Raw genomic sequence first — 25,777 nt, 5'->3', positions numbered from 1 at the left:
GCAGCAGCATCGTATATTGTGTATGCCTTAACCGTCAACCTAACCTCAAACCACGCATTCGCTACTCGAAAAGGGCAGACCTTGGTGGGGTAACCAGGGCATGACAGTGTTCTCTAGTGGTGGTAGTGGTAGTGGAAGTAGCAGCAGCAGCAGTAGCTCGAGAAGGGGTTGCTCATCTGCCAATGGCAGATGTTGTTAGCAGCAGTAGAAGATGAAGGCGAGATGAAGGAGAAGGATCAACATTTTCGGAACGCGGCCAGCATTGTTTAACTTCCCGTTCTCCTCCTCCTTCCCCATTCCTCCGCTGGACTATGTGCCCATTCCCTGCCTGTGTGCGTGCGTTGTGCCCCCTTCTCGGTCCCGTGGTCCCGCGCGCGGTTTGGTTTCCCGGAGCAAAACGTCTTTAGCATATGTGCTGCTGCATGATTTGATGTAGATAAATTCTCGTCCCCTTTTCCCTTCCCTTCCCTTCCGGGCTGGTGTGTCCCTTGTAGACCACAACCCCCTCCCCCCCTTCCTGCTCTCTCTCGGTGCGCTACTGGCCGCTTCCGGCGACTCGTTTAGTTTGCCATTGTTGTCGCGACCCACTGGCCGGGGGTCGGAGTCCCGTCTCGTGGAGGGCGAAACAAATGCCAGAATTACCCGGTCTCCCTCCCTTCCTTCCTCTCTCGCTCCCCCCTGGGGGGCACCCCCTCAACCCACGTACGGCACGTGCCGGTTGGTGGTGTGTGGTACGGTCGCCATTGAAGAGAGCCCGGAGAATGATTGGCCCTCCCCCCCTCCCCTGCTCCCACTCTGCCGCTCCGGCGTCCACGAAAATCCCGAATCCCCAGTGACACAATTTGTCATCCCTTCTAACAGGGGATGGAGGGGAGAGGGAGGGGGAGAGAAATCGCACAAATGAATACCACACCGACACACACACACACACACACGCGCGCACACACACACTTCGCATTTCCATAATGAACTCGGGGGTTATGAGAAACGAGAAACGATCGAGGGACGCCACTGGCTGCTGACGACCTTCTGACACGCAATTCCACCCTCCCTCCCTTCCTCCCTCCACCCTTCAGGCGGTTGCGAGCGACCAAACAAAGCATGCGGGCAGCGGGCAACGCATCGCCCAAGTGATATGTGGCCCGGGGAGTGCTGCTGCAGCACCACAGCGACGAGTTGGGTTAAGACACATCTCAAACCTCCCCATCCCCTCCCGTCTGCCCGCCCATCACCCCTCCCTATCACCTCAACTGAAAGGCCTGAAAGGTCTGCCGCTGAGCCACTGAGCCAGCGAGGTGCTGGCTTTCCAGCACCATCATCATCATCCCCTAGTTGTGCATCCCCCCATCCCCCTTTGCACTGTCTGCCAATTTAGTTTCCACGGGGTCCGTTCGGTGTCAATGGTGCAATGGAATGTGCACGAGATAGTGTCCACACCACACCACAAGGGGAAGGAGTGGTTCACTCACTTGTGTGTGTGTGTGTGTGTTCCTCAAAACCCCCACCCCCCCCAAAAAACCGATATGACTCATCGAGCGCACGCGCGCGCCCTCGGCCCGAATAATAGAAGAATAATGAAAGTAGCAGCCACTCCTCTGCCCCTACTCCTTCCACCACTCCCTGCACCCCCACCGTCGCTCCCAGAACATGGGCGGCACACGGAAGGAAAACAAATTAACGTCGTGAAATGAAAATTAATTCTATCAAATTACAGGCGATTAGATTGAACGAGTAGCGCGCGAACGAGGACCGAGAGGGAAACCAACAGTACAGTACGGGGGTGGAGTACTGGGCGCCTCCATTATAACGGGTCGTCCCTGCCGCCGTCGCCGTCGCCAGCCGTCACGCAGCAGCTTGTCGCGAGGAGCGTGTCTCGCGGCGCGGTTTTTTACATGAGAAGGGAGGGGGTGGGCGCGATCACTGGATGGTAAGAAAGTAGCCCTCCGCTCCCCTCCCCACCACCCCTCGTCTGGCAAGCTATTGAGTTTGCCGCTGCTCGCGGGGTTAATGAAATTATTATCATGCGCGCGGCGATGCGGCGCGGCGGATTAGTGTGTTGGTTGGGGAGGGCCGCCAATCGAGCCGAGATTGGCTCGTGGCACCCTCATCCCCCTCCCCATCCCCTTCCCCTTCCCCCTTGCCTTGGGGCTAATTGGTAGCCGGAGCCAATTTGTAAGATTAAACTTGGAACGTTGGCGCAGGTAGTAGGTACAGAAAGCGAAGGGAGGGAGAACACAGAGGAAGGGGACACAAAGTCCCGGGACACAACCGATTAGTGACAGCAGCTCCCCTTCCCGGTGGATCCACGGGGTGGTGGTGGTGGTGGTTTGTGAGCTACAGTGTCTTGAGTGAGTGGCTTTGATTGATGTACTGTTATGCTTTTGGTATCGTAGGGGGGTTCTGGTTGTTGCTGTTGTTGTTGGATGATGAAGGACTGTGCTAACAAGGGATGTTCGGGGCCATCGAGCATTTATTATCGGCCCCGCAAAGCAAGACCCAATCGCCAATTAGTTCGCGCGTTCGGAGCTGATTGATTTCGGTTTTGTTAGAGACAGAGAGCGAGAGTGAGAGTGAGACAGAGAGAGAGAGAGAGAGAGAAGAGAGAAGAGAGAAGAGAGAAGAGAGAAGAGAGCGAGAGGACATGCCAATCAATGCGAACAGTAATCAGTCATCCGGGCGTACAGAGCATAAGAAGAAGAAGAAGAAGAAGAAGAAGAAGAAGAAGAAGAAGAAGAAGAAGAAGAAGAAGAAGAAGAAGAAGAAGAAGAAGAAGAAGAAGAAGACGATGATGATGAAGAAGAAGAAGATGATGATGATGAAGAAGAAGAAGAAGAAGAAAAAGAAGAAGAAGAATGCAGATCATGCTGATGGATCGCTGGCGGTGTTTGCGGCTCTTAGAACAAATGGACCAACACAGACCAGCACGTGGCACGTGGTACGTCATTTTAACGTCGAGTCCAGGGTCCAGGTGTGGCGCTTTTCAGCCAGCTAGCGAGGGCATTGGCGTGGCGACATGGATCATCATCATCGTCATCATCAGCATCACTGTCAGCCATTGTTTGACCAGTGTGCGGGTGTGCGCGGCCGGCCAGGCATCCTTTTTACATCATTTAGATTGACCGCAGTGGTTGGTGGGGAAGGGGGTGGTTCGGAGTTTCGCTCATGATAAATTAGCGCCGGACCAGCACCACCACCACCACAAGCAGCACTAGGAAACGGCACGCCAAGTGGCGCCAACCAGGCTCGTGCTCGTGAAGAGTGCTGCTGGCTACGTGACTGAATCCGGTTGACCTAAATAAGTTTTAAAACATTTTCCCTCATCGCGCATCGCATCCGACCACATTTTGGGGGGGATGAAGGGAGAGGGGGATGAAGGCGCATTTGTGACGACGACGACAATGGGGAGGTTGAACCGCTGGGTCCAAGCCGCATGCCATCTTTTTGATGCGTTTTTTCCTTCCCTCGCGGGCTTTTCGCGTCTCTCTCTCTTGCTCTTGTGCGCTGGAACAATGCTGCTCGATGCGTAGCGCACCAACAGATTAGCGCGGGCGCGCGTGTGTGTGTGTGTTCGAGCGGCGTCGAGAAAGGTTTAGCCGCCAGCAGCCAGCTGGTCGGCTAATGTTCTCACAGCATTCGAACGGGCAAAAAAAAACATGCAAAGACACTCAACAGCAACATCACCACTACCACCACCACCACCGGCACTACCACCATCAATACTACCACTCTACCAGGGATTACGCTGTGTGGATCAGTGGATGGGTTGCGAGGTACAAGCGAGTTAGAGTAAAGAAGAGAAGAGGAAAGAGAGAGAGGCCTTTGAGTCTCTCTCTTTCTCATTCTCTCGCCCCAAAAAAGACGTTCGCAAAGGGAGGCAGAAGGGAGAAAGGGTTCCGGAGCGTGCAGTTGATGGCGTATCCTCCATCTCGACCGATCAGCGACAGCATTTGCTTCTCTCATTGGGTTCCCCTCCCCCTTCAACACTCCATTGCTGTTGAGCTCAAAAAGCGTTAAACTATCCCCGCGCCCGCCTCCCCAAGTTCCCACTGTTGCCTTAGCCTTAATCTCTTCCCCGTGGGAAAAATTAAGGACACTCTCTCGCGAGAATCGAGCAAAATTTGAAAAAAAAAACCAACGAAATGGAACTCATTCCGTCACACTCCGGCGTCCGAAACCCGCCACAATGCGGTTTTTCGGTAAACGGTTTATGGTGGAGGAGGGGGAGGGTGGAGCCAGCGGAAGGGGGAGGTGTAATTGAATTAAATGACATTATAATAATGCTACCCCTCGCCTCTTCTCAGCCCAACCACGCCTTTGCTTCTCGCCTTTGCTTCGAGCATACCGTCGGCGTGGTCGTGGTCGTGGTCGTCGTCCTCGTCGTCGTCCTTTTCTGCCATTTGCCAAAACCCCCGAAAAACCACAGCCGCCTCTCCTACTGGCCCCCCTCCTCTGGAGAAGGGGAGTGGGGGCGGAAAGTTTACAAAACGCACCGCGCGCCCACCTTCTCTCTTCTCCCTTTTTCCACCTGGGGGTCCCGCCGGCTGCCGTCTCTCTCTCACACACACACACACACACACACACTGGTTTTCGTTTCCCTTCGTACAAAAGTATCATCGAAGTCGATGCGACCAGAAACAGACAACAACAGGTACCCCGCTCCTCTGCTGCCTTCCCCCTCGCCCACGATTTTTTCGGGGGAAACCAGTCCTCCTTTCTATCTTCTCCCTCCCCTCTATCAGTTGATACCCCCCGTCAGTAGTCGATGGTTTTATTTTTTAAATCCGGTCATCATGAAGAAACTTGCCAAAAAAAAGGGTATTTTAGGGGTTTTGAGAGCGAACGAGAAAGAAAGAGAGAGAGAGATAGAGAGAGAGAGAGAGAGAGAGAGAGAGAGAGAGAGAGAAAAGCGACAGGGACAGAGACAGGGACAGGGCGTCGTTGTTAACGGTTGTAAAATCCAAACGCCAGTCATCAGTGGCCGGGTTTTTTTTTTGTTGGTTGCTTTTTTTTTCTAGTGGGTCCCCGTAATTTTTCCGCCCACCGCGACCCTCTCAGGGTGTGAGTGAGTGAGGGTGAAGGGGCGGTAGGGGCGCTCGGTCGCTCGGTACGCTCGGGTTTCGGCTGAATCATTTGCATGTAATAATTTTATGAAGTCATTACTTCCACCGCTTGTGATCCGCGCGAGAAAGAGAGAGAGAGTGAGCTAGGCGACCATAAGTGCTCTCTCTCTCTCTCTCTCTCTCTCTCTCTCTCTCTCGCTCGCTCTCTGCCCTGTTTATTGGTTAAACCTTTGGCTTGGAAACGAGTTTTTGATAATCGTGTCATGAATTCATGAGCTCGTTCGCGCGCGTGTGTGTGTGTGTGTGGGTCGTAAAGAACACGGAACAGGAACACCACCAACCTGGAACAGCATCTACCACACTGTGTGCGCGCGCCACTTGCATTCCTTCATATTTTCAATATTGAGCTTCAGGTCCCAGCAACCCAACAACAGCTATTGGTAATGGTAATGCGAAAGAGGTGTGTGTGTGTGTGTGCTGGTGTGGGAACATAAATCCTTTCCTCTTCTCTTTCTCTCTCTCACGCTCTCTTTCGCTCGAATGCACGCTTCCTCCCATTATACACTCTCCATCATCATCATCATCATCATCATCATCAACATCCAAGTATGGACAAAGGAGGGGGGCTGAGAGTAGGAGCCGCGTCGATAGCAATTTCGTGCGGCGTACGTAATTGAGCGTACGTGTGCGCATCGTAAAAGCAGCTTTTATCTCAAACCCCCCTCCTACTTCCACCCCCACATCCCTTCGTTCCACTTCGTACTTTACAATCACTTCAACCCTCCGAGGTGTGGACGTCGCCTGGTTGCTGCTGCTGCTGCTGCTGCTGCTGCTCCTGCTGAGGGGTGGTTTCACCAACAACACCAACAACAACAGCACGCAAGGCACGAGAATGTGAACAAAGAAAATGCAGAAAAGTGCCACCTTCCCCCTCCCCCCCGGGCTCGTGCGCGCAGGATATGGATGCATATGCACATGCACAGACCACCCCTTCCTCCTCCTCCTTCCCCTGCCCGGGGTGTGTGTCCTGGGGCGTGAAATCGGGCGCTCCCGAGCCCGAGCCAGACGTATAAGGGAGGATACAAAACCCAAGCGGGAAGCGGAGGGTGCGGCCGACGGGGGCTTAGACGAGGGGGGGAAGGGGGGGGGTGCAGCTGACAGGCTGGCCGGCTGGCTGGCTGGCAATGCATTGATTGTACATTGATTAAATGTTGTTGCGGTAAATTTTATGGCATCCAGCCACAGCCACAGCCACACACACAAACACACACATACATGCCACACACAACATAGGGGAAAATATATATAGATACGCGCGCACATACACACACACACACACGGTGTGAGGCTCGCATGTACTTAGGGCGTTGGTTTTTTTTATTGTTTTTGGTTTTTCCCGGTGGTTGTTTTTTCCGATATGCGTTTCCGCGGGGGGGTGCTGCAGGAGGATGATGATGAACGCTGGTGAACGCTAGCTTAACGGATCATTCACCATACCACAGACACACACACACACACACATACGCGGTGTGCAGCGCCGCCTGCGCTTGTTTGTCCTTTTTTTCGCTCGCATTGCCCAGCATCCCTCATCCCCTGGTGGTGGTGTGTATGTGTGTGTGTGTGGCGAGTATGGCATTTCCAGTGACTTGCTCGCTCGCAGTCGCTCACGTACCGGCAGTGGTGCTGGTGGTGGTGTTGGTTTTATATTATTAATTTACTAATTGCGGTGCCCACCAGCACACCCTTCCACTTCACAACTACTACCCCCCATTACCTTGTCACGAACGCTGAACGCGGAACGCACGGAGTGCAATTCGCGACCGAACCAGACAAACCAGTCGCTCCGCTCTCGCCAACAATCGCCGCTCTCAATATGTTAAAAGGTAATCAAAAAGCTCGAGCGCCGTGTTGCCGTTCGTTGGCCGGATATCGGGCCAGCTAGCCAGTCAGCAAGCCAGCAAGCCAGCAAGCAATGGCACGTGACCGAGAGACCCACGCGCCAATGGTTTCTCTCTCTCTCTCTCTCTCTCGCTCTCATCGCCACCGTGCACAGTACAGTAGAGCGCGCCAGATTCGAAGATTTATTATTTCCCCCCAAAAACCCTCCATCCCTCATCCATCCCTCTCTTCGTTCTACCATCCCCCTCCCCCCAAAGCTACCAACGGTTCCTGGTGGCCACTCCTGGCCGGTCTGCTTAAAGTTTAATGGGCGATTATCGATTGGTGTGTGTGTGTGTGTAAGAGTGTGCCGAGCGGTCGAGACAACAAACCTCCGAAAACATTCGTTTCCCAGTGAAAGCTGGAAGCTGGTTGCTGGCCACCTCCTGCCACCTCCTGCCACCCTCCCCCCTGGTCTGCTCATTTTCACCCAAACGAACGAACGAACGAACCAATTTCCTGTACGACACAATCGCGTCCGATTTACGATTCGATCCGCGCTGGCGGACCGACGTCTTGTGGCGATCTTTGCGTCTTCATCTTTGCTCCGTTTTGCGAGAAGGAGGCAGCAGAAAGGAAGGAGGAAGGAAGGCAAGAAGAAGAAGAAGAAGAAGTAAAACGGCGACGGAAGGCAGGGAGCACGGGGCCAGGGAAGTAATATCACCGATGACATAAATTAATTTCAAATGGCAATAAATTACCACAGAACCTTCCCTTCCTCCCTCCCCCATCACCCCTCCCAGATCAGAACGCTCCTCCCCATCCCCTGACTTCCCCCCAAATCAATGGGGGAGAGAGAAAAAGAGAGAGAGAGAGAGAGAGAGTTGTAGCAAGCTGGAAACCATCAGCTTCCGAGACACCAACCACCGGGCAAACCGGAAGGGGGGGTGGTCGTTGCCGGTTTGCCGGTTGTGGAAGGAACGGTATGTTTTTCTCGACTTTCCCCTCCCCCTCTCGATCCACCCCGGGGTCACCATCCCCTCTAATCGAGGCTATCGATTTCCGAGTCCTTCCGATTGCGTGGCGCACAGCGATCCGGGGGGTGGGGGAGACGCTCAAATCAGGGGAAACGAGAGGGAGAGAGAGAGAGAGACAGAGAAAGGGAGAGAGAGAGACAGAGAAGTAAGGGGCAGGTTGTGCAGTGAGGTAAAGAATATCAATAAGTCGACCGTCGTCCGGGGTGCGGGGGTGCGGGGGTGCGGGGGTGGTAGGGGTTGCTGTCTAGAAGGGCCGTTCAGCCGAGGCCGCTAACAGATTCTTCCAGCGCCGATTCCAGCATTCCGGGATTCGATTCGATACGCCACCCCCACCCCCCACCCCCTATCCAGATGATGATGATGATGATGGCGATGATCATCGTCGTGGCGTGGATTGTCAATGGTCAATGGTCTCCACCCCGGTTAGAAGAGAGAGCAAGAGCAAGGAAGACGGGCACGAGGGAGGGAGAGAGGGAGGAAGAAAACTTTTAATGAACCCCGACCGAGCCGAGCACGTGAATCAACGTTCACCCTCCCCCGCAACCTCTCCTAACCCCTCCGATGAAGCGCGCCGGAGGTTAAGGTGGTGAGGTGATTGAGTTTCGATTAGATACCGCTGCCCGCGGAAGAGGGAGGGGGATGCGCTCGCAACCCCTAGCGCAACCCCTCGTGCGATTGAATTGCCGTTTGGCCTCGCCTAATTCCGCTCGCTAATTGGTGGATGGACGAGTCGCGAGACGCGAGACGCGAGCACAAGTGGCCCACGGGACGGAATTGCTGCTCGATTTTTGGGGAAGGGGGGGGGGGGGGGGGATGAAAGAACGGAGGGGTGCTGCTGCTAAATCGATTGCTTTATTGCTTGTGTTATCGTTGTTGCTATTGTTGTTGCCGTCGTCGGTGTTAGCCCGTCTTCGGTTTGGTCTTCTGGAACTCCTTCAGGTAGTAACCGTAGTCGGTGTTCGGTTTGAAGCCCTTGAACAGCTCCTTCACCTTCGCCAGCCGGTCCTGTGCGTCCTGCCCGAGACCCTTCTTCTTGATGAACGTTTCGAAGATTTCGGTGTGCGCGGCGAGCACCTTGAGCCGGTCGAGCGGTACGGCATCCTGCCGTTCGTACCGGCGCATCAATCCAAACACCAACTCGAACGCTTCCATCCGGAAGGTTGACCGGGGCAGCGTGTTAACCACTAGGATGTACTTGCTAAAGTCGAGCTTCCGCCAGACGGTCGCATCGACGGTCAGCAGCATCCGGTAGCAGCGCTGATAGTAGTCCGGATAGTGCTCGGCAAAGTCCCGCACCGTGCGCCACTCGCCAGCGATGATCTGCTGCTGCCAGGCACGCACGATCGGTCCGGACGTGTCGAGGTAGAACTTGTGCAGTGGACTATCGGCCGTCGACGCGTCCGGTGCCGTCCCATTCAGCGCATCGAACGCCATGACGAGCGTTTGGGGTTGTGAGGCGGGCGTGCGCTTATCCAGCTCCACCTTCAGTAACCGGTAGATGGTCAGCTTCTGGTCCGGTGCGTCCGGTCCGAGATGGCGCACGAAATCGAGCAGATGCCCTACACGTTCGTGCACGTATGCGGCCTTCCGGTAGACGGTCGCGATCAGCGCTTCGTACAACGATTGAAGGTTCGCTTTCTGCTGCGACTTCTCTTGCTGCTCCTTCTGCTGCTGCTCGTTGTAGCGTTGGTAGTACCGGTGCGCTTGCTTCGTATCACCGATGCCGACGTTGGTGAGGACGAGCTCCCGGTACAGCCGGGTTAGCTCCTGCTGTACGGCACCGACATCGGCCGTCAGCTGTACCGAGCGGGCCTTTTCCCCGTTCAGCTCGAGCTGGATGGCCTGAAGGCGCTGATCGGATTCGCTGGTTAGGCGCTGCCGTTCCTGGCGCATCTGACGCCGTACGTCATCGAGCAGCAGCTCGCAGAAGTCGGTGGCGGAGGTTTGATCGGTCCGGGCGCGCTCCTCACGTTCCACACAGTCGGTGAGGTTTTTGTGCGTCTCGTGGAACCGGAGCAGTAGCGTTGTCCAGGCGGTAGAGCACTCGAGCGGCGGTGGAGCCGAGGAGGAGGAGGATGCGACGGTTAGCCGGGTGCCGAGTTGCTGCAGTAGCCCGTTGCCAACCTGCACCGTACATACCGGACCGTCATCGCCGGTAAACGGATCGCACTCAGCCGGGTGGGACCATGCACCGCCCACCAGCAGCAGTAGTAGTAACAGCAGAGCTTTCCTGGTTCCTTGGTTCATTGCTTGGTTGGTTGGTTGCTTCTTGGTTGGTACCGGGGCTCTCTTTATAGCGGGCGGAATGATGAAATGTAAATGTTTGGATAGATGGTCACTCGTCAGTGATGGGTGTGTCGTTGTCATTGTGTGTATCGGTGCGCCGGGGTCGGTGAGGGTGACAGCGACAAATCACTCGCTTCACCGAATGGTGACCGAGGCCGAGGAGATTAATGATCCTGGAGCAGCCGGACTGTCTCATCCCGGACTGTATTGGTTTTGCGCAATCGAGAATATGTAAATGAGAGCAGTCGCCAATTTCCGGTGTGCAAACACACACACACACGCGCGGACGTTGAGGCGGGATCGATCGATCACCAGAACCGGGTCAAGCTACTGCTGCTGCTACGGATTCGTCCTTCGTATCCGTTTTCCGGTCATTCAGCCGCCACTTCCTTCTATTGATCATCAATTCTGCGCCCCGGGGGTTTTGTGCACCTCGCTCGCTGGCGGCTACAACCACCAACACTTTTACCAGGTGTAATGCTTTCGAAACCGCCTTCCGTGTTCTTATTAGCTATAACTAAAGCCAACCATGGAAACATTAGAACGCGTTCTCAATGTTTCGCTTTGTTCGTTCGGCAATCTGTTAAGCGTCAAAATCGGTGCGCAATAGGTTCTCATTTCACACTACAACCAATACAAATACATTGTGTACAAAATGGCAAGTTGTTCGTCCCTGCAAAAAAACTGCAAAATGCGGACATCGTTCATTTTCTGCCTCTGGTTTTCAAAAAAATAGGCGATAGAATCGCATCAAATGCCTTTCATGAAACACAGTGCAAAGAGTGGTTTTTAAAACTTTAAAAATGGCGATTTTGATGTGACAAACGAGAATCGCGAGAAACCACCAAAGAAAACGTTAGAAGATATGCCGAATTGCATGCCGTATTTTGTGAAACGGTTATTAGTGAGCTATACAAGCAACACTTGATCGATTTCGGACCGTGTAAAAACCGCATAAATCGGCCGGAATATCCGGAAATCGATAATACAGACCGATTTCTTTTTCTTTCTAAAAGATGGCAAAAATGTATAGCTAACTATTGCCATTTGTTTGAAGAATAAGAGTTTCTCCATTTTCGCAGAATAAAGCTGCTTTCACATCGAGCGCGTTTTTAAAAACGCCAAAGTTGGCGTTTTTTGACGCAAAAGCTTAATTTATTGTTCACACCTAGGTTGCGCGAAGGTCGATTTAAAATACACGAAAAATAGCACCATATCACTACCGCCACCTTATCAAATCATGATAAATAGTTTAATCTTCACGCAAAACAGTTATTACCCGGATTTCAACACATTCCTGCCAAAACAAATTGCAAAACCAAAGGGCAACGTTGGCTTGCTTGCGTAGCCTGCTACAGTCGGCTCAGAACCTGCCACAATCTGTAGATTTTTACAGATCCGAAAAAAAAACGCCAACTTTTAAGCTCTTCAAAAGCTCGAAAAAATAGTTTTCGGTGCGTTACGTGAACACTTCCATATATTTTGATGTGATACAACCGTGTTTTCTGCGTCAAAAAACCTGCTGCGTCTATTAGTGGCGTTTAAACGCGCTCGATGTGAAAGCAGCTTAAACGTTTTTTCTTGGCGAAAAAAAAGCAGGCGGTTTCATATGCATACACCTGGTAAATACATCCAATAATACTTGTCACGCAGAAATTTTCGGTTAAAAAATATAAATGATGGCGCACAGAATAAAAAAACAACAACAACTTGTACAAATAATATGCTTCATGTTTTTCGCTTACAAGCGGACAAGCTTTCAAGCTGATTACGCTTTAGGTTTTGTTACAATAAGCGCCCAGGTTGGCTTGTTATTTTTTTGTGGTCACTGATTTCTGCTGCTGGAACTGGAACATAATTCCCGCTACTGCGTACCATCGAGAAACAGTTGCAGAAGCTGTCACACGGTTTTCTTACGGTTCCGGATGGACGGAAAATCGGAATTATCATCCAAAATTTGCATTTAGCAGCGCATTTTAGTAAGTTGAAATTAGTAGAGCAGCTAGAGTTCAATATTAGAAGAAAAAAAACAGACAAACTATTCGTTCGCGATCCTCGGTTACGCGCGCTCCCAAGAAGAATGAAAATGTCAGCAGTGTGGACGGCAGAAAACAGGAAATTTCCGCCGTATTTTGGACACATCGTTGGACGGAAAGATTTAATAATTTTAGGCGTTTTCAATTGAAGTCTTACACACACACACACACACACACACACACACACACACACACACAGACTGTAACAAGTGCAAAGGTCACTCGAATCCTAGTTAAAAAGGAGATAGTCAAAAATTTGATTTTGCTCGGAAGCAAATCACCATTTTTCTGTTCCTTGGAGCAGCAGTAGCCCCCCGTTTCGCTTTATTCACCGTTCCGCTTCTTATCGGAGGCGCGCACGCACGTCTCGCAACCTAACCTTTCCGCTTCGCCAGCTCCTCCTGCATGCGCTTCCACTCCTTGACGTACCGCTTCTCAAACTCCTTCAGATAGAACGCGTACTGTCGGTTCTGTCCCATATTGAACCGTTTCATGAGCCGTTCGATCCGCTCCATAGTCGCCTTCGGACGGCCCGCGTGCTCCGCCTGCTTCTTCAACCGGTACACACTGAACGAGAACCGCATCAGCAGCGGATCCCGTACCTTCGCATCCCGCTTCGCAAACTTCTCCACCAACTCCATCGCCCGTTCGGCCGTCAATAACCGCAGCTCGTGCGTTGGCATCCCCATCGCCAGCTTAAAGCTCAACACCTTCACCATCCGGTTCCACTGTTGCTGCGTGATCGTGGTAATCGCCGGCAGCAGATACACGTAGTACCGGGGATAATCCCGGGCAAAGCGCGTCAGCGCCACATGATTCCAATCGTTCCCATCGAGATAATCCTCCCGATAGCGTTCCGTCATCGGCGCGAGCACCGGTTCCGTTTCGTTCACCGGCACCGCCACCGCCCGGGCATCAATCCCGAACACCAGTGCCATATCGGTGCGCAGGAGGATCGGCCCGAGTATGGGTTTCGCCGCCCGGTACAGCTCACGCCGTTCCGCTTCGTCCGGTAGGGCGCGTATAAAGTCGAGCAGCGCAACCATCGTCCCTTCGCGCAGCTCTCGGTTCGTGCGGATCGCTTCGATGATCTCGCCCGGTTTGAGCTGTTGCCGGGCGGTAGCATGGTACAGGAGCGCTTCCTTCGTTCGGCCCGCTTCGATGCAGTAGATGAAGTGTTTGCGGCGTAACTGCGCCAACAGCACCGTACCGTTCTCGATCTGTTGTTCCATCGTGATGATCCGCCCGTGGTTCGCCGCGTGGAGCTGCTCGAGTTGCTCCAAGAAGAACGTTTGCTCGTTGTACCAGTTGGTGAGCTGCTTGGAAAAGGCGGCCCGGGTATCGCGCCGCGATGCGGCACTAATCCGGCACTGGGCGCGCGCCTGTTCGTAGCGTTTGGCTGCTAGCTGGTGGTCGCAGGTCCGCAACGGTTGGCACGGTGCCGGTAGCGGCGGTACGATCGCGTCCAGCGTAACGGTACAGATGTCTCGCTCTGCCAACGTTGTGGCGAGTGTTGTGAGCATCGCGAGGTAACAGCAAACGAGCGTTCCTGCGCGTCGCTGCCGGTGATGTAGTGCTTTCATCGTGGCAGCCATTCTGGTGTGGCCATTCGTGCGCCGGGTGTGCGGCTCTTATAGCGCGCGCGCTGGCTGTTTACACAATCCCGTCAACCCCTTGTGTGTAAACATTCGCCAGCTGTCAAAGCTGTGGAGCAGACTAGAGCACAGAATCAATCACTGCAGAGAGCGAGAGCAAATAGCAAGCCATCCAGCCTATATAAGGCCTGATGCTTGCGCTGCAAGCCACAGACACAGCTGACAGACAGACGCAGTTATGGTTTCTCGATCATTATCTGTCATCGGCGCGGTACTACTACTGCTGGTGCCGATGTTCGGTGCCGCGGTGCTCGAGGAGAACGCACTGGATGGTTGTGGCGTTAGCCACAGTGCGCTGCACGCCACCGCCAACGGTTGGCACTATACACCGTGCCATTCCGAGAACAATGGTGCCTGCTTCGTGAAGGCACACGAGGAGCGCTACCAGGCGCTGCTGGAGGCATGCCAAGCCGAACACTCGAACCAGTCCACCCAGATCCGGGAGTATCGGGCCGGGTTGCCAAAGCTCTCGAGTGACGTCATCGTAGCGCTTAGTCAGCTTAACATCACACTGCGAACGGATCGTGACCGGTTGGAGTCACTCGTACGGGATCAACATGACGTGCTGCTGAACACGACCGACTATGCGGTGCACCTGGAACGTGACATCGCGCTGGCCAGCCTGGAGGCAAACCGGACCGACGAGGCACTCCGGTACTATGGGGCTCTACTGCTCGAACCGACCACCGTCAAGGAGCTGATACTGGAGAGCTACCAGGGAAGTGGCGGCAATAGCCGCAAGGTAGCGCTCCTTCTTCAGTTCATTCGTGGACTACCGGACGCGGTGGAACGTACCGCCGGGTACCGGCAGTTGGGCGAAATGCTCGAAACCAATCAACAGTATGAACGCGCGCCCGGCATACTGTTCGCGGAGGATGCGGCCCGGTACGGGACCGAGCAACCGGACCCGGAACGCTACCCGAAGCGTACGCTCGAACGCTGGCGACACCAGCTGGCCGACGGTTTCTTCAGCGAACCGGTTCAGTTTGCGGCCGACTACCCCGCGTACTACGAGCGCATTGAGGCGGATTTGTTGCGTCCGGTGGCAGCGGCGGCCGATTCATTGCCAAGGCTGATCGAGTATCCGAACGCGTTGCCCCGGTTGGAGCAGCGGGTCCGGGCATTCCGGTTACTGCTCCGGGCCCTGCAGCAGCAGCAGCAGCAGCATCCTAACGGCCAACAACTACACGATCGGCATCTGCTGCAGCTGGCCGGTGAGGTGTCGAAGCTGGAGCAGCAGTCAGCAGGTGGTAGGATGAAGAGCGCCACCACCGAGGAGGACGTTTCGGGCGCGCTGACCGAGGTGCGCCAGCTGTTCCCACAGTTTACCTACGATCGCAGCTTCCTCACCTACAGCGAGCTGTTTGCCCAGTATAAACCGGTCGTTTGATGTGGGGGCTTTGGTTATTTCGGGTCCAAAAAAGTCTTATTTTTGACGAATTTTAATTTTTCATGTGCATGTCATATTAAACTACAAATTTTCAAGAATATTTGGTTCTATTTTGGGGAAGATTTGATCATAACTACATTCATGGCATGCAATCTAGAAAGGCAAGTTTGCAAAAATATACTTTTTGCGCGGTGCCCATCGTAGCCACGTGCTGGATAATCAGAAATATTCAATTGAATATTCTTTTGTTAGATTATAAGTTTATCCAGGTAGCCCCGTCGAGTTTTTGCTAAATTTCCTATTTTTCGATTTTTGGCAGATTGTTAAAGTTGAAAAAGTGATGCTTTTTTCGATATTGCCTCAAAAAACGACACTTTACATAATTAAAAAAAATATTTAAAAAAAAGTATCAACAATTTTTACAAAATCTCGACGGGGCTACCTGGCAAATAGTATAAAGATTATGTGTTCAAAATTTCAAATCGATCGGTCCATTAGTTTTCAGGCTACGATGGGCAACGTCTTTGAAAACGTTGGTTTTTGGGAAAACGCGATTTAAAGTCGCGAGTTGCTTTGAGCCTTGTATGAAAGGTGGATGTTTAAAAATCCATATCTTTGTCAGTTTTGCTCCGATTGGTCCCAAAATTTCACACAATAATCTTGAAAGCATAAGCACTCATAAAAAAATATAAAAAATAAATGCGAAAAAATAAAATAAAATATCGAAGCCCCCCCTTAATGCGGGGGAATGAGTGGTATGCAGGGGGATGCGGGGTTTGTGGTTATTAAAATATATGCGCAGCAGCGCTTCTGAAGCATGGTCTTAAGCAAAAAAAAAAAAAAAATGCAGCTGAAGCGCATCGAATGGTAGTAAAAGTTTACGGTGAAGCCTGCCTTAGTGAAAGAATGTGGTCGGGAGTGGTTTTGCAAGTTCAAAAAATGGCGATTACGACGTGCCAGTCAGTGCCAGTGTCCCACGAAGTTCGAAAATGCCGAATTGAAAACATTTTTCTGGAAGAAGATTCTTGTCAAACGTCAAACACGAACTTGCAGACTTATTGTGCGTGGCGTCACAAGCAATATCGCATCGGCTAAAAGCCCTGGGACTGTTCCAGCAACTAGGATACTGGGTGCCGCACGATTTGAAGCCGAGGGACATCGAACGGCTTCGACGGCGGAAGAGTCATGAAAACATACCTGGAAACATTAAAATGGCACAGCGCTTCCGTTCTTTCGGGGACACCCAACAATTGGATCGATGCATGGATCGCGGCGAAAGATGAACAATTTTTCCCACCAAGGCACTCAGAAGCTGCCCAAATTGTAGGAAAAAGTTGTGGCTAACTATGGCAATTACTTTGAAGAATGAGTTTGTGAGGAGTTTTTTTTTACAATAAAGCCTCAAATCATGAGAAAAAACGGCGAGTTTCTATTTGTACACCTGATAGGTGGACACGACACGACCAAACCTCGCTTACCTACGGCCCCGGTGCAGAGATTCGAAACTCCCCGGAGGGGGTTTGGATGGAGGATTCTAAACTCCCCAAAAGGGTGCACAACCCCTTCCTCAAACAGACGTGTCGCTTGACTTGAACTCGATTTGGCGAGCGCAGCGCCAGCGCCCTTAGTGTTCTTGCTGTTGTGCACCGCCAGTGAAAGGGAAAGAAGGGGTTGCGCTAGGGGTTGCGTCAGGGGAACTTTCTTAGCCCTCAAAAATCGATCGAGGATGACAAAATTTAATTAAAATTACACTAATTGGGTTCGAAAGCGAAAGTTGGTTCAGCTAAACGGTTCCGTGCGGTTCGGGGGGGGCACTTCAACCAGGGGGAGGGAGGGGTTGCGCGGCAAAAGGGTGGCGACAAGAGTGGAGGAGTCTCGTCGCAATGAATCATCTTTTCCCTCCTTCCTTATTTTTTGCTCAGTCTCTCTCTGTCTCTCTCTCTCTCAGTCTCTCTCTCTTTCTCTCTCTCTCTCTCTCTCTCTCTCTCTCTTGCTCTCTCCGGGCCGGGTGGAAAGAATAACTATTCCGAGCTAGTTTGAGAGATCGTCACCGTCACACGCCCCAAAAACCAATCCCCGCATCTAAGGGTTAGGGGATGATGTTGTGCCAGGGTGCACCTCCCCCTCCCTTGCCGACGTCAGCTGTCAGCAGCAGCAGCAGCAGCAGCAGCAGCAGCAGCGGACGGTGTCCACTCAGGCGCACCGAATGTTTGTCGTCGAAATGTAACCCATTTCGATGATGGCCTCCCCACCGCCCCACCCCCCGGGGGCTAGCTGTTGCCGCTCCATCGGTTGTCATCCGGGAGTTAATTGCGATTCCGGCAACCGGGCAAAGTCCCCGCCGCTGCTGCTGTCTCGAGGCGCCGTCGCGCAAGTTAATTATGAGCAGCTCTTGCGCGCTCGCCCGCGCTTGGAGCAATAATTAAAACAGCGAGGGACGGAGGGATGAGAGAGAGGGGGGGGGGGGATGGCGCTGCTGTCACGGGGTTTGATTCGAAGTACCTGTCACTACGGGCCCGGGCCCCGGCGGCGACGGCGACCATTTTCTCTCGCTGCTCTGCTCGGAGGAGGATTCGACGAATCGAATATTAATATTCATTCCAGGGCAGCGCACCATCGTTGGTATTCGTCGTCTGGGCGGCGGGCGGGCTGATTAATAATTTGGGACCTCCCCCTCCCCCTTCGGGGTGTGTCGCAACTCTTTCGCAGCAGCAACATCCATCAGCGTGGCCTTTTGCATCAATATTTGAAGTTGTGCGAAGAAGTGGCTACGCTACGCACGCTAGCAAGATGGCTGCCGAGTCGCTTGTTTTTAGCAAGAAGTTGGTGGTGGTGATGGCGGGGACCGACGGAAAGCCGAAGGATGCTGGACCGCGGTATGCGGGCCGCGGTATCGAGTGCCAGGCGACCGCGAGTGACGACAAAGCGAGCGTGAAATCGCTGGTTTCGCTCCTGTGACTTTTGTGCCCGGCGGTTTGAGCGGGAGTGGGGTAGGGGGATGCCGATTAGCCGGTACTCCCCACCGGGAAAGCTAAGCCGAACACCGAAACGAAAGGATTCTCTCCACACGGAGCGCGCGCGTGTGGTGCTAATTGAATTTTAATGCTGACCGTTATGGTGCTGGCTGGCTGGCACGCCGGGCCGTACCGAATGCCGGTTGGCGAGAAAAGGATCGTCAGCGTAATTACCCGAACCCGGCAGACCCCTGTGCGCGTGTGTGTGTGTGGGTGTGCGTGATGTGTTATTTTTCCTTTCGCGCGATTATGACGCGGCCGCACGCTTTCCATTTCGCGTTTTCATTCGCACCGTTTGACTCCGCGCCGCCAGGGCAATCCCGGGCAGTCCGGGCAGTCCGGACCGGGCCGGACCGGACCGGACCGGAACACCCGGTACCCGGTGGATTAAAAATACTTAACAGCTCAGCAGGTGGTGTGTTGTCGAGCGTCGCGACGCGCGCTCGTTCGCACCCATTGCGTTCGCGTTGTAATCTGGCTTGGTGAACCCCAGACCCTCATCGCCCTTCCAAAAAGCCTCTCATAAAGGCTCTCATCGAGACGTGTGTTTTTTTTTTCGCAGTTGCATGGCGGAATTTGTTTTTCCTTCCTTTCTTTTTGTGTTTTTTTTTGTAACCTTTGGCTTGATCCTGGGGTTCGGTCCGGTCCGGCCTTTTTAGATGTAATGTAATGGTGGCCGATCTGTGGGGCGGACTGGAGACCGGGGAGGGCTTTCCCCAAAAAAAAAAAAAAAGAAAAAAAATGGATGCCGCGACGGTTGACGGTTGGTGGAAAGTTTTCGCGCGCGCGACGCTCGCGTAGCAGGTTCCCTTCGGTGGCGATCAGTCGAAAGGTCGAACCAACCAACACACACCCACACACACACACACACAACAAGCTGCAGGGGTGCAGGCGCTGCAGCCGCCTCGGGGGAGTGAGTAGCGGGGGAGAATGTTTCGAAAAGTATTTTCAGAAGAAAGCAGCAGCAGCGTTGCACCGAGCGTGCACCAAGTTTTAGTTGCAGTGTTGTGTGCCCATCTCTCTCTCTCTCTCTCTCTCTCTCTCTCTCTCTCTCTCTCTCGGTTCCTCCTTCTCCTACACTGCAGTGAGGTCCCGGGAAGAGGTGGTCTCTGTGCCAAGAAGTCCCTTTTTAGCGAAAGTTCGTTCGATTTGCTTGTCCACCGACACCGACAGCGGCATCGCCTCCCGCCCCACTGTCCTTGTGTATCGTCCTGCGCGCGTGTGTGTGTGTGTGTGTGTGCTTGCCAGTTTGCCAGCAGAAAATGTGTGACACTCGCTCGCTCGCTCGCTCCCCTTTATATGCTCACCCCTCAGCACAATCCTTCCTCCGTTCGCATTCCCGGCACGACAGGGCCAACAGGCCCTAGAGGCCCTGCGATGTGTGTGTGTGTGTGTGTGTGTGTGTGTGTGTGTGTGTGTATGCGAAGCGTCAAATTCAAAAAAATAGAATAGAAAAAGACAAAAAGGGGAGAGGGGCAAAGGCAAAAACTATCAAGACGTGAGCGGCCACATCGTACACGTTCATGCTTGTGCACCATCCACCTCTCCTCCCACCCCTTCTAGGCACACTCTCTTTTGCCAAGTGGCTGGCTGTAAACTGAGGCAGCCGAAGGTCTGCTACTGCTGCTGCTACCATACCATCCGAGGACATTATTGGTCCCCCGGGGGAGGGCTGGGGAGAGGTGAAGGCCGTGCGGAATGCTAGCGGGAGGTAGCGAAAGCGAAACACACTAGCCAGAGCGCTGGTGAAAATGGGGGGGAAAACGAGATGAAGGAGCACGAAGATGGGACACGAAAAGTAATTACTATTGTGTTAAAGTTTATGCTTCTCGGCTTCATGCTCGTTAGCACTTCAAGAACCGACACCGAGCCCGAGCCCGAGACCGAGAGCGCGCGGAAGCGGATCCGGCTCTTTTGTCATCTTCCCCCGCCACCCCCCCTCGTTTCCCACCCCCCCCCTTCTCTCTGCCGTTTCTTGTACATCTTCGTCTTTGCCTCTTTTTTTTCTTCTGCTTCTTCTTCGCGGCTCTACAAAACCGTCGCCCTTGGTTCCGCCGTTGTCTCTGTATGTGATTGTATGTGTGTGTGTGCGTGTGTGTGTAAAGGGCAGGCGGTGGGGTCGAGGGCAGTAGTGCAAAGTGTCCGCGACACCCACCACCATAAATCCCTACAAATTGCACCAGGAACAACCAGGACCAACCAGGAGGGCAAGGTCGCTAGTAGTAGTAGTAGTAGTAGCAGTAGTAGTAGTAGTAGTAGTAGTAGTAGCAATAGTAGTAGTAGCAGTGGAAGGAGATTAAAAACTATTATGGACTATGTTTGGAAATTAATATTGCCAGCCGCTTGAGCGCCAGTCCAGTCCAGTCACAGGCATCTCACAAGGTCAGGTGGTCCGTGGTCCGGGCATTCCGGTCATTCCGGGCACCCTTAAGGAGTGCGGTGGTTGGCTGGCTGCCTCTAACCGAGGCCGCAGGCTGCGGCTAATAGGCTATTGGCCAGAAGGCCTGCGCAGGTGTGTGTGTGTGTGTGTGTGCGGGGTATCGACGACGACGGCGACGTGCCTTATCTTGGCCGCCGGGTTTTGCTGCTGCTGCTGATGCCTGCCAGCTACCTCCCGCGGGCCAGAGATCACATCTTGGCCGCCGCCTCTGATCAGCGCCTGATAACCAATCGCTTGGAAGTGGGGAACCTAGGGGGGGGGGGGGGGTGTGAGCATAAAATTGAACAGCTCCTCGGCTGTCGACACAGCCCACCATTTGCAATTTTTGTTTTTTTTTTCGAATAGATTTGCCAACCGGAACTACTGTTCCCGAGGGGGGAAGCTGCACCCTCGTGTAGGAAGAGAGAGAGGAAGGAAGGAAGAGAAAAATCCTCGGTTACACATCGATCGGTTCGAGGGGGGAAGAGAGGGAGGGCACTGTGTGGCGCTGATTGGATTACGCCGCTGGCACCACCACCGGTGCCGCCATTCCGGGCACCAATCTCGGGCGCGCCACGTCCGTCCGAAGGCAGGAGCAGATTAGTGAGGTTATAAAGGGCGTCGTCAGTTGCGTAGTTCTGCTGCTGCTGCTGCTGCGGCTACGACGTCGCCATTCGCTTTGCAAAATCATTACCAACACCTTTGCTAATGCTTGTGTGTGTGTGTAAGCGCACGTGTGTGTGTGTGTGACCTGGCTTGATGCAGCGGTCTCGCCTTTTAGAGCGCTGAAGGGGGTTGAAAATTGATCTAATGCCGCCATAGCTTGATGGCCCTCGATCGGCCAGGTACGCTATTCGGTGCACGGCCGTGTGTGTGTGTGTGTGTGTGTGTATGTGTGCGCACAAAATGAATAATTTATATGGCGGGGGGGAAGGTGCCTCGTGCCAGATGGCGCACTCGGGACTCACTACAGCCAGCAGCTAGTGACGCCGCGTCGTCGCCATCGCCGTCTGGTTGAATGGAGAGAAAGTAAATGAAAGGATTTGCAAAGGGAGGGGTGACTGCAAAGGGGGGGGGGGGGGTGACTGCAAAAAGGGGAGGGTGAGACTAAGCTGATAACATTATTATTTTTATTATAATCATCATCAGCGCTTGACGCGCGCGCGCACACACAAACGAAAGACATTTATTTGTCCCCACGTTGCGCTTACCCGGTGCTCGGTTCAACGTCATTTTTCTTCCCCCCTCAGAACCCTCCTCCCCACCAAACATCTCAAATAATAATTGGATTCTGTCAATCTTCTTCCTTCTTCGTCGTCGTCGTCGACGACGTCGCTGCTGCTGCTACTGCAACGACCACGCGAGTCCCATATGCTCGATCTCATCCCCTAATGGCCCCCTCGCACCCTGATGAGATTAGGAAGGTGATGCGCGGAAGGCGCGGAAGTACCGAAACCAAAGGGAACACCGAACCGGGGTCCAGATTTATTCAATTAACGTGCTCCTGCTGATGGTGACGCGCGCCCCCATCCGATTACTCATCACCTTTTCCGAGGCCGAGTCAAACTTTTTGCCAGCCCCCCGCGCCCCTCCCCCTTCGCTCTACCACGAAGTTTTTGGCAAACAAAAAAAAAGATTGATCGCGTGCAACCTTCCCCCGCGTGATTGATTCGCGGGGGCGCGAGCAGCGGGCAGCGGGTGTAGAAACTTCTTGTGAAGGAAGGGGGGGGGGGGGGGGTGTGTCAAAACCGATTTTGCCCCGAGTGTCAAACGCACGCCGCTATGACACTGCTAATTTGCTTAAGCGGTAACTTTCCGGGTGGGAGAGAGGGAGGGGGTTGTGCAACTGCGTGCTGGAAGGGATGAAGGGAGGGGTGTGTGAATGCGTCACGGGGATGAAAGCGCGCTTTCCGCGGTGACGTTAATCATTTCCTCGGACTACGGCGGCGGCGGACTTCGCGAAGAGGCGTGCGGTGCGCTCTTGATACGCTCGACCTGGACCCCCCTGGAGAGAGGGGGGGTGGTGCTGGGGGAGGGGGGTGGTTTCTGTTTGGGGGGAGGGGGTGGATCCCGCTACCATGCCATGCACACGCAGGTAATGAGCCGAACAATGAGTTCGTCTGAGTGCGTCTGTGTCCGTGTGTGCGTGCGTCCTCCGTGTGTGCGTGTGTGTGTGAGTGTGAGGAACCCTCTGGCAGTTCCAGGTGTACCAGGCGCCTCCATTGCAACCCCTCCCTTGCTTTTGGGGTCGCGAAAGGTCTTGTTCTCACCAAATTCCAACCTCACTTTAATCGTGAGTGTGTGTGTGTGGAGGGGAGAATGAGCGAGGAGGAGGAAGGGTGGGTTCCGTGATCCGAGGATCCCCATCACCCCCTAGGGGATGGATCTAAACCAGCAGCGGACGGCGTCGGTGCCAGCACGTGCGACGCGTCGCGAGGGTTGGTTGACAAGCTTTTGCCGAGGTTTTTGAGATTCCGTCCGTCCGTCCGTCCGTCCATTCGAGACGGTCGTCTTCGACACACACACACACAGCACAGAGCTCGTGGTGGGGTGGTTTACCCCCAGGACGGTCCCCAGGACGCACTCTGTCGCTACGTGTCGCTGTCACTGCTCACGTCGGTCAAGTCACTGCAACCTCCGTGTGTGTGTGTCTGCACGGGCCAGGGGGTTTCAGTTCATCCCTTACTTCCCTCCAGCACCACCCCTCTAGCGGAAAGGGGAGGGGGAGGGTTCCGAAACGAAGGTGAAGTTTCCAGTTTATGGATGTTGCAAATCACGGTCCTGCCTGCCTGCCTGCCTTCGTGCGGTTTTCGGAGCTCCGAGCAGGGTGTGTGTGTGTATGTGTGTGTGCCAAATTCTGGCTTCTGATGACCTGCTGCTGGCTGGCTGGCCGGTCCCCATTGGGCCAGATTTGTTTGCTTCATAATCAAACACTATTATCATAATAATTTAATATAAAGTCAAAAAGTTCCCCACAACCACCGGCACCACCCGGCACCACTCGGTACCACCATTCGGCACACAGAGGCGTGGGAGTTGAGTTGAGAGTAGCCTTCAGCCTTCAGCCAGGTTGCCTCATGCGGATATATATATATATATCGAGGGGGATCGCAGTCCCTCCGGTCAGCAAACTACTTTTGACAAGAAAATGTGACGGCCAGTAAGAGAGATAGAGAGCGAGATGAGTCTCTTTTGCTCACTCGCCTCACTCTGTCTCACACACCAAGTTACTCTCTCTCTCTCTTTCACTGCCTGGGGGTCCTGGAATTGGATGCACAATTGTATGCCGGGGGCGGTGGTTTGGCTTAATGGTTGTGTCATTCAACTTTTCCTCTTGTCCGAAAAGATGCTCTCGCTGTTTGAGTTTCGAAAGGGTGTGCTTGTGTGCGTGTGTGTGTGGTTCGTGGGTCGTAGTTTTCGCCACCCAGGAAGCTAGTAGCACCAGTCACGTCACGAAAAGGCGAAGAGAAAGGGAAGCAGAAAAGGGAAACAAAGAGAACGCGGCCATGTTGTTTTCGTCAACCCAAAACAACCCGATGGTATGATGAACTGTCCGTTTCTGTGTGTGTGTGTGTGTGTGTGTGTGTGTGTGTGTGTGTGTGTGTGTGTGTGTGTGTGTGTGTGTGTGTGTGTGTGTACGTTGGAAGCGCGCGAGCGAGCGAATGCAGATGTTGCGTTGTTCGGTTTTTGGTTTTTTTTTTCGTATTTCCTTTTTGGGAAAATATCCTGGGGAGGGAAGGGGAATAGGAAGCCGGCGGTGTGGGCAAGGAAGTAACCTACCAAGCTGCTGCTACTGCTGCTGCTGCTGTCCGAGCCACTTGTCCGAGGAGAATGTGTTTTGACAGGACAGGGCAAACACACACACATCACACATCACACCAGGGCATTAAGGGAAAGGGATCAATATGCGATAAGTAAGAGAGAGAGAGAGAGAGAGAGGGGGGGGGGGAGCGTAGTGATGGAAAGATATGCCAGCCAGTTTCAGAGTCGACGCGTGAATTTGCCTTCGAGTGTTGTTCTTACATCGGCGCCGCCATTTGCTCGTTTGTTTATTGTTTTGGCTTTATTTTCACTCGCTTCATCGGACGGACACACACACAGACACACTCCTATTGGCAGGCAGCAAGGGGCCACACCAAGTGTGAAGGACACTTGAACAGTGGTAAGCTGCGTGCGTGCGTGTGTGTGTGGCATTCGCATTTCGCGCAGAGCAGAAGCCGGACACCAGGAGCCGGATTAAGAATAATCGTCAGATTCAGTAGCACACACACAGACACACACGCACAGGGATACGGAAAACATTGCTCACCGGATGTTGAATGTATTCCTCCACTAACACCACCAGCAGCACCAGAACAACAGTTGCTCCATTCTCGTAATAAAAAAAAAAGGAAATAAAAAAAAACAACAAACAAACTCTCGGATCGGATCGGATCGGATCCATCGGATGGCCAGCCCAGATATTGAATACAATAAATCAGCATATTCATGCTCTCGTGAAATTTCATTAGATGCCGCAAGCCAGTCAACCCCTGGCGTCCCTTTTTTTTGTGGGGGGGGGGGGGGGTGCGCGTGTGGACTCCAGGACCGAGGAGGACGATCGACGTGCCGAGCAGCGAGTCACAGCGAGGCCCCGTCTGTCGTTGTCGTTGTCGTTCGTTCGTTCGTCTGTTGACCGAGAGTGAGCGAAGAAGCGAGCTTGGCATAAAACAAATACCACAAACCCGTCTACCATTTGTGGTTTGTAGGGGGTGGCGGCCCTCCCTTGAGAGGGGGAGGGAGGGTGTAAGTTAGGAATCAACCCGCCAGCCAGCGCAGTGGCCAGCGTTAAGCAATCCAGCTCACCACCACCACCATCAGCAATCAGCAATCCAGCCGGAAAGCGAGAAGGGGATGAAAGAAGGAGGGATTGTCCACCTTGTCCTTGTCCATGGTCCAGTACGGTGTTTACATTGCGTTCAGCATTTCCATTCACGTCCGCGCGGAAACTCGGGGGAATTCA

The 25,777-nt window shown here is 53.4% G+C and overlaps 3 protein-coding genes and 1 pseudogene across 4 annotated transcripts in view; 1 reads left to right on the top strand and 3 right to left on the bottom strand.

Annotated features, from left to right (window-relative positions):
* LOC125949511 (alpha-2Db adrenergic receptor) overlaps positions 1-25,777 on the bottom strand; it is an 84,101-nt gene that overhangs the window by 1,902 nt on the left and 56,422 nt on the right. The gene's annotated exons all lie outside the window — the stretch shown is intronic.
* Positions 8,806-10,257, bottom strand: LOC125949652 (uncharacterized). The gene has a single exon (XM_049676912.1). It carries the CDS (start codon positions 10,220-10,222, stop codon positions 8,876-8,878), a length of 1,347 nt encoding a protein of 448 aa, XP_049532869.1. The 5' UTR covers positions 10,223-10,257; the 3' UTR covers positions 8,806-8,875.
* Positions 12,531-13,907, bottom strand: LOC125949692 (uncharacterized). The gene has a single exon (XM_049676973.1). It carries the CDS (start codon positions 13,890-13,892, stop codon positions 12,672-12,674), a length of 1,221 nt encoding a protein of 406 aa, XP_049532930.1. The 5' UTR covers positions 13,893-13,907; the 3' UTR covers positions 12,531-12,671.
* On the top strand, positions 14,115-15,568 carry LOC125949697 (uncharacterized; annotated as a pseudogene).

Source organism: Anopheles darlingi, chromosome X (genome assembly GCF_943734745.1).
Source record: "Anopheles darlingi chromosome X, idAnoDarlMG_H_01, whole genome shotgun sequence".
NCBI classification, from domain to species: domain Eukaryota; kingdom Metazoa; phylum Arthropoda; class Insecta; order Diptera; family Culicidae; genus Anopheles; species Anopheles darlingi.
The sequence above is the reverse complement of the archived record's forward strand: the minus strand, read 5'-3'. Positions and strand labels throughout refer to the sequence as shown.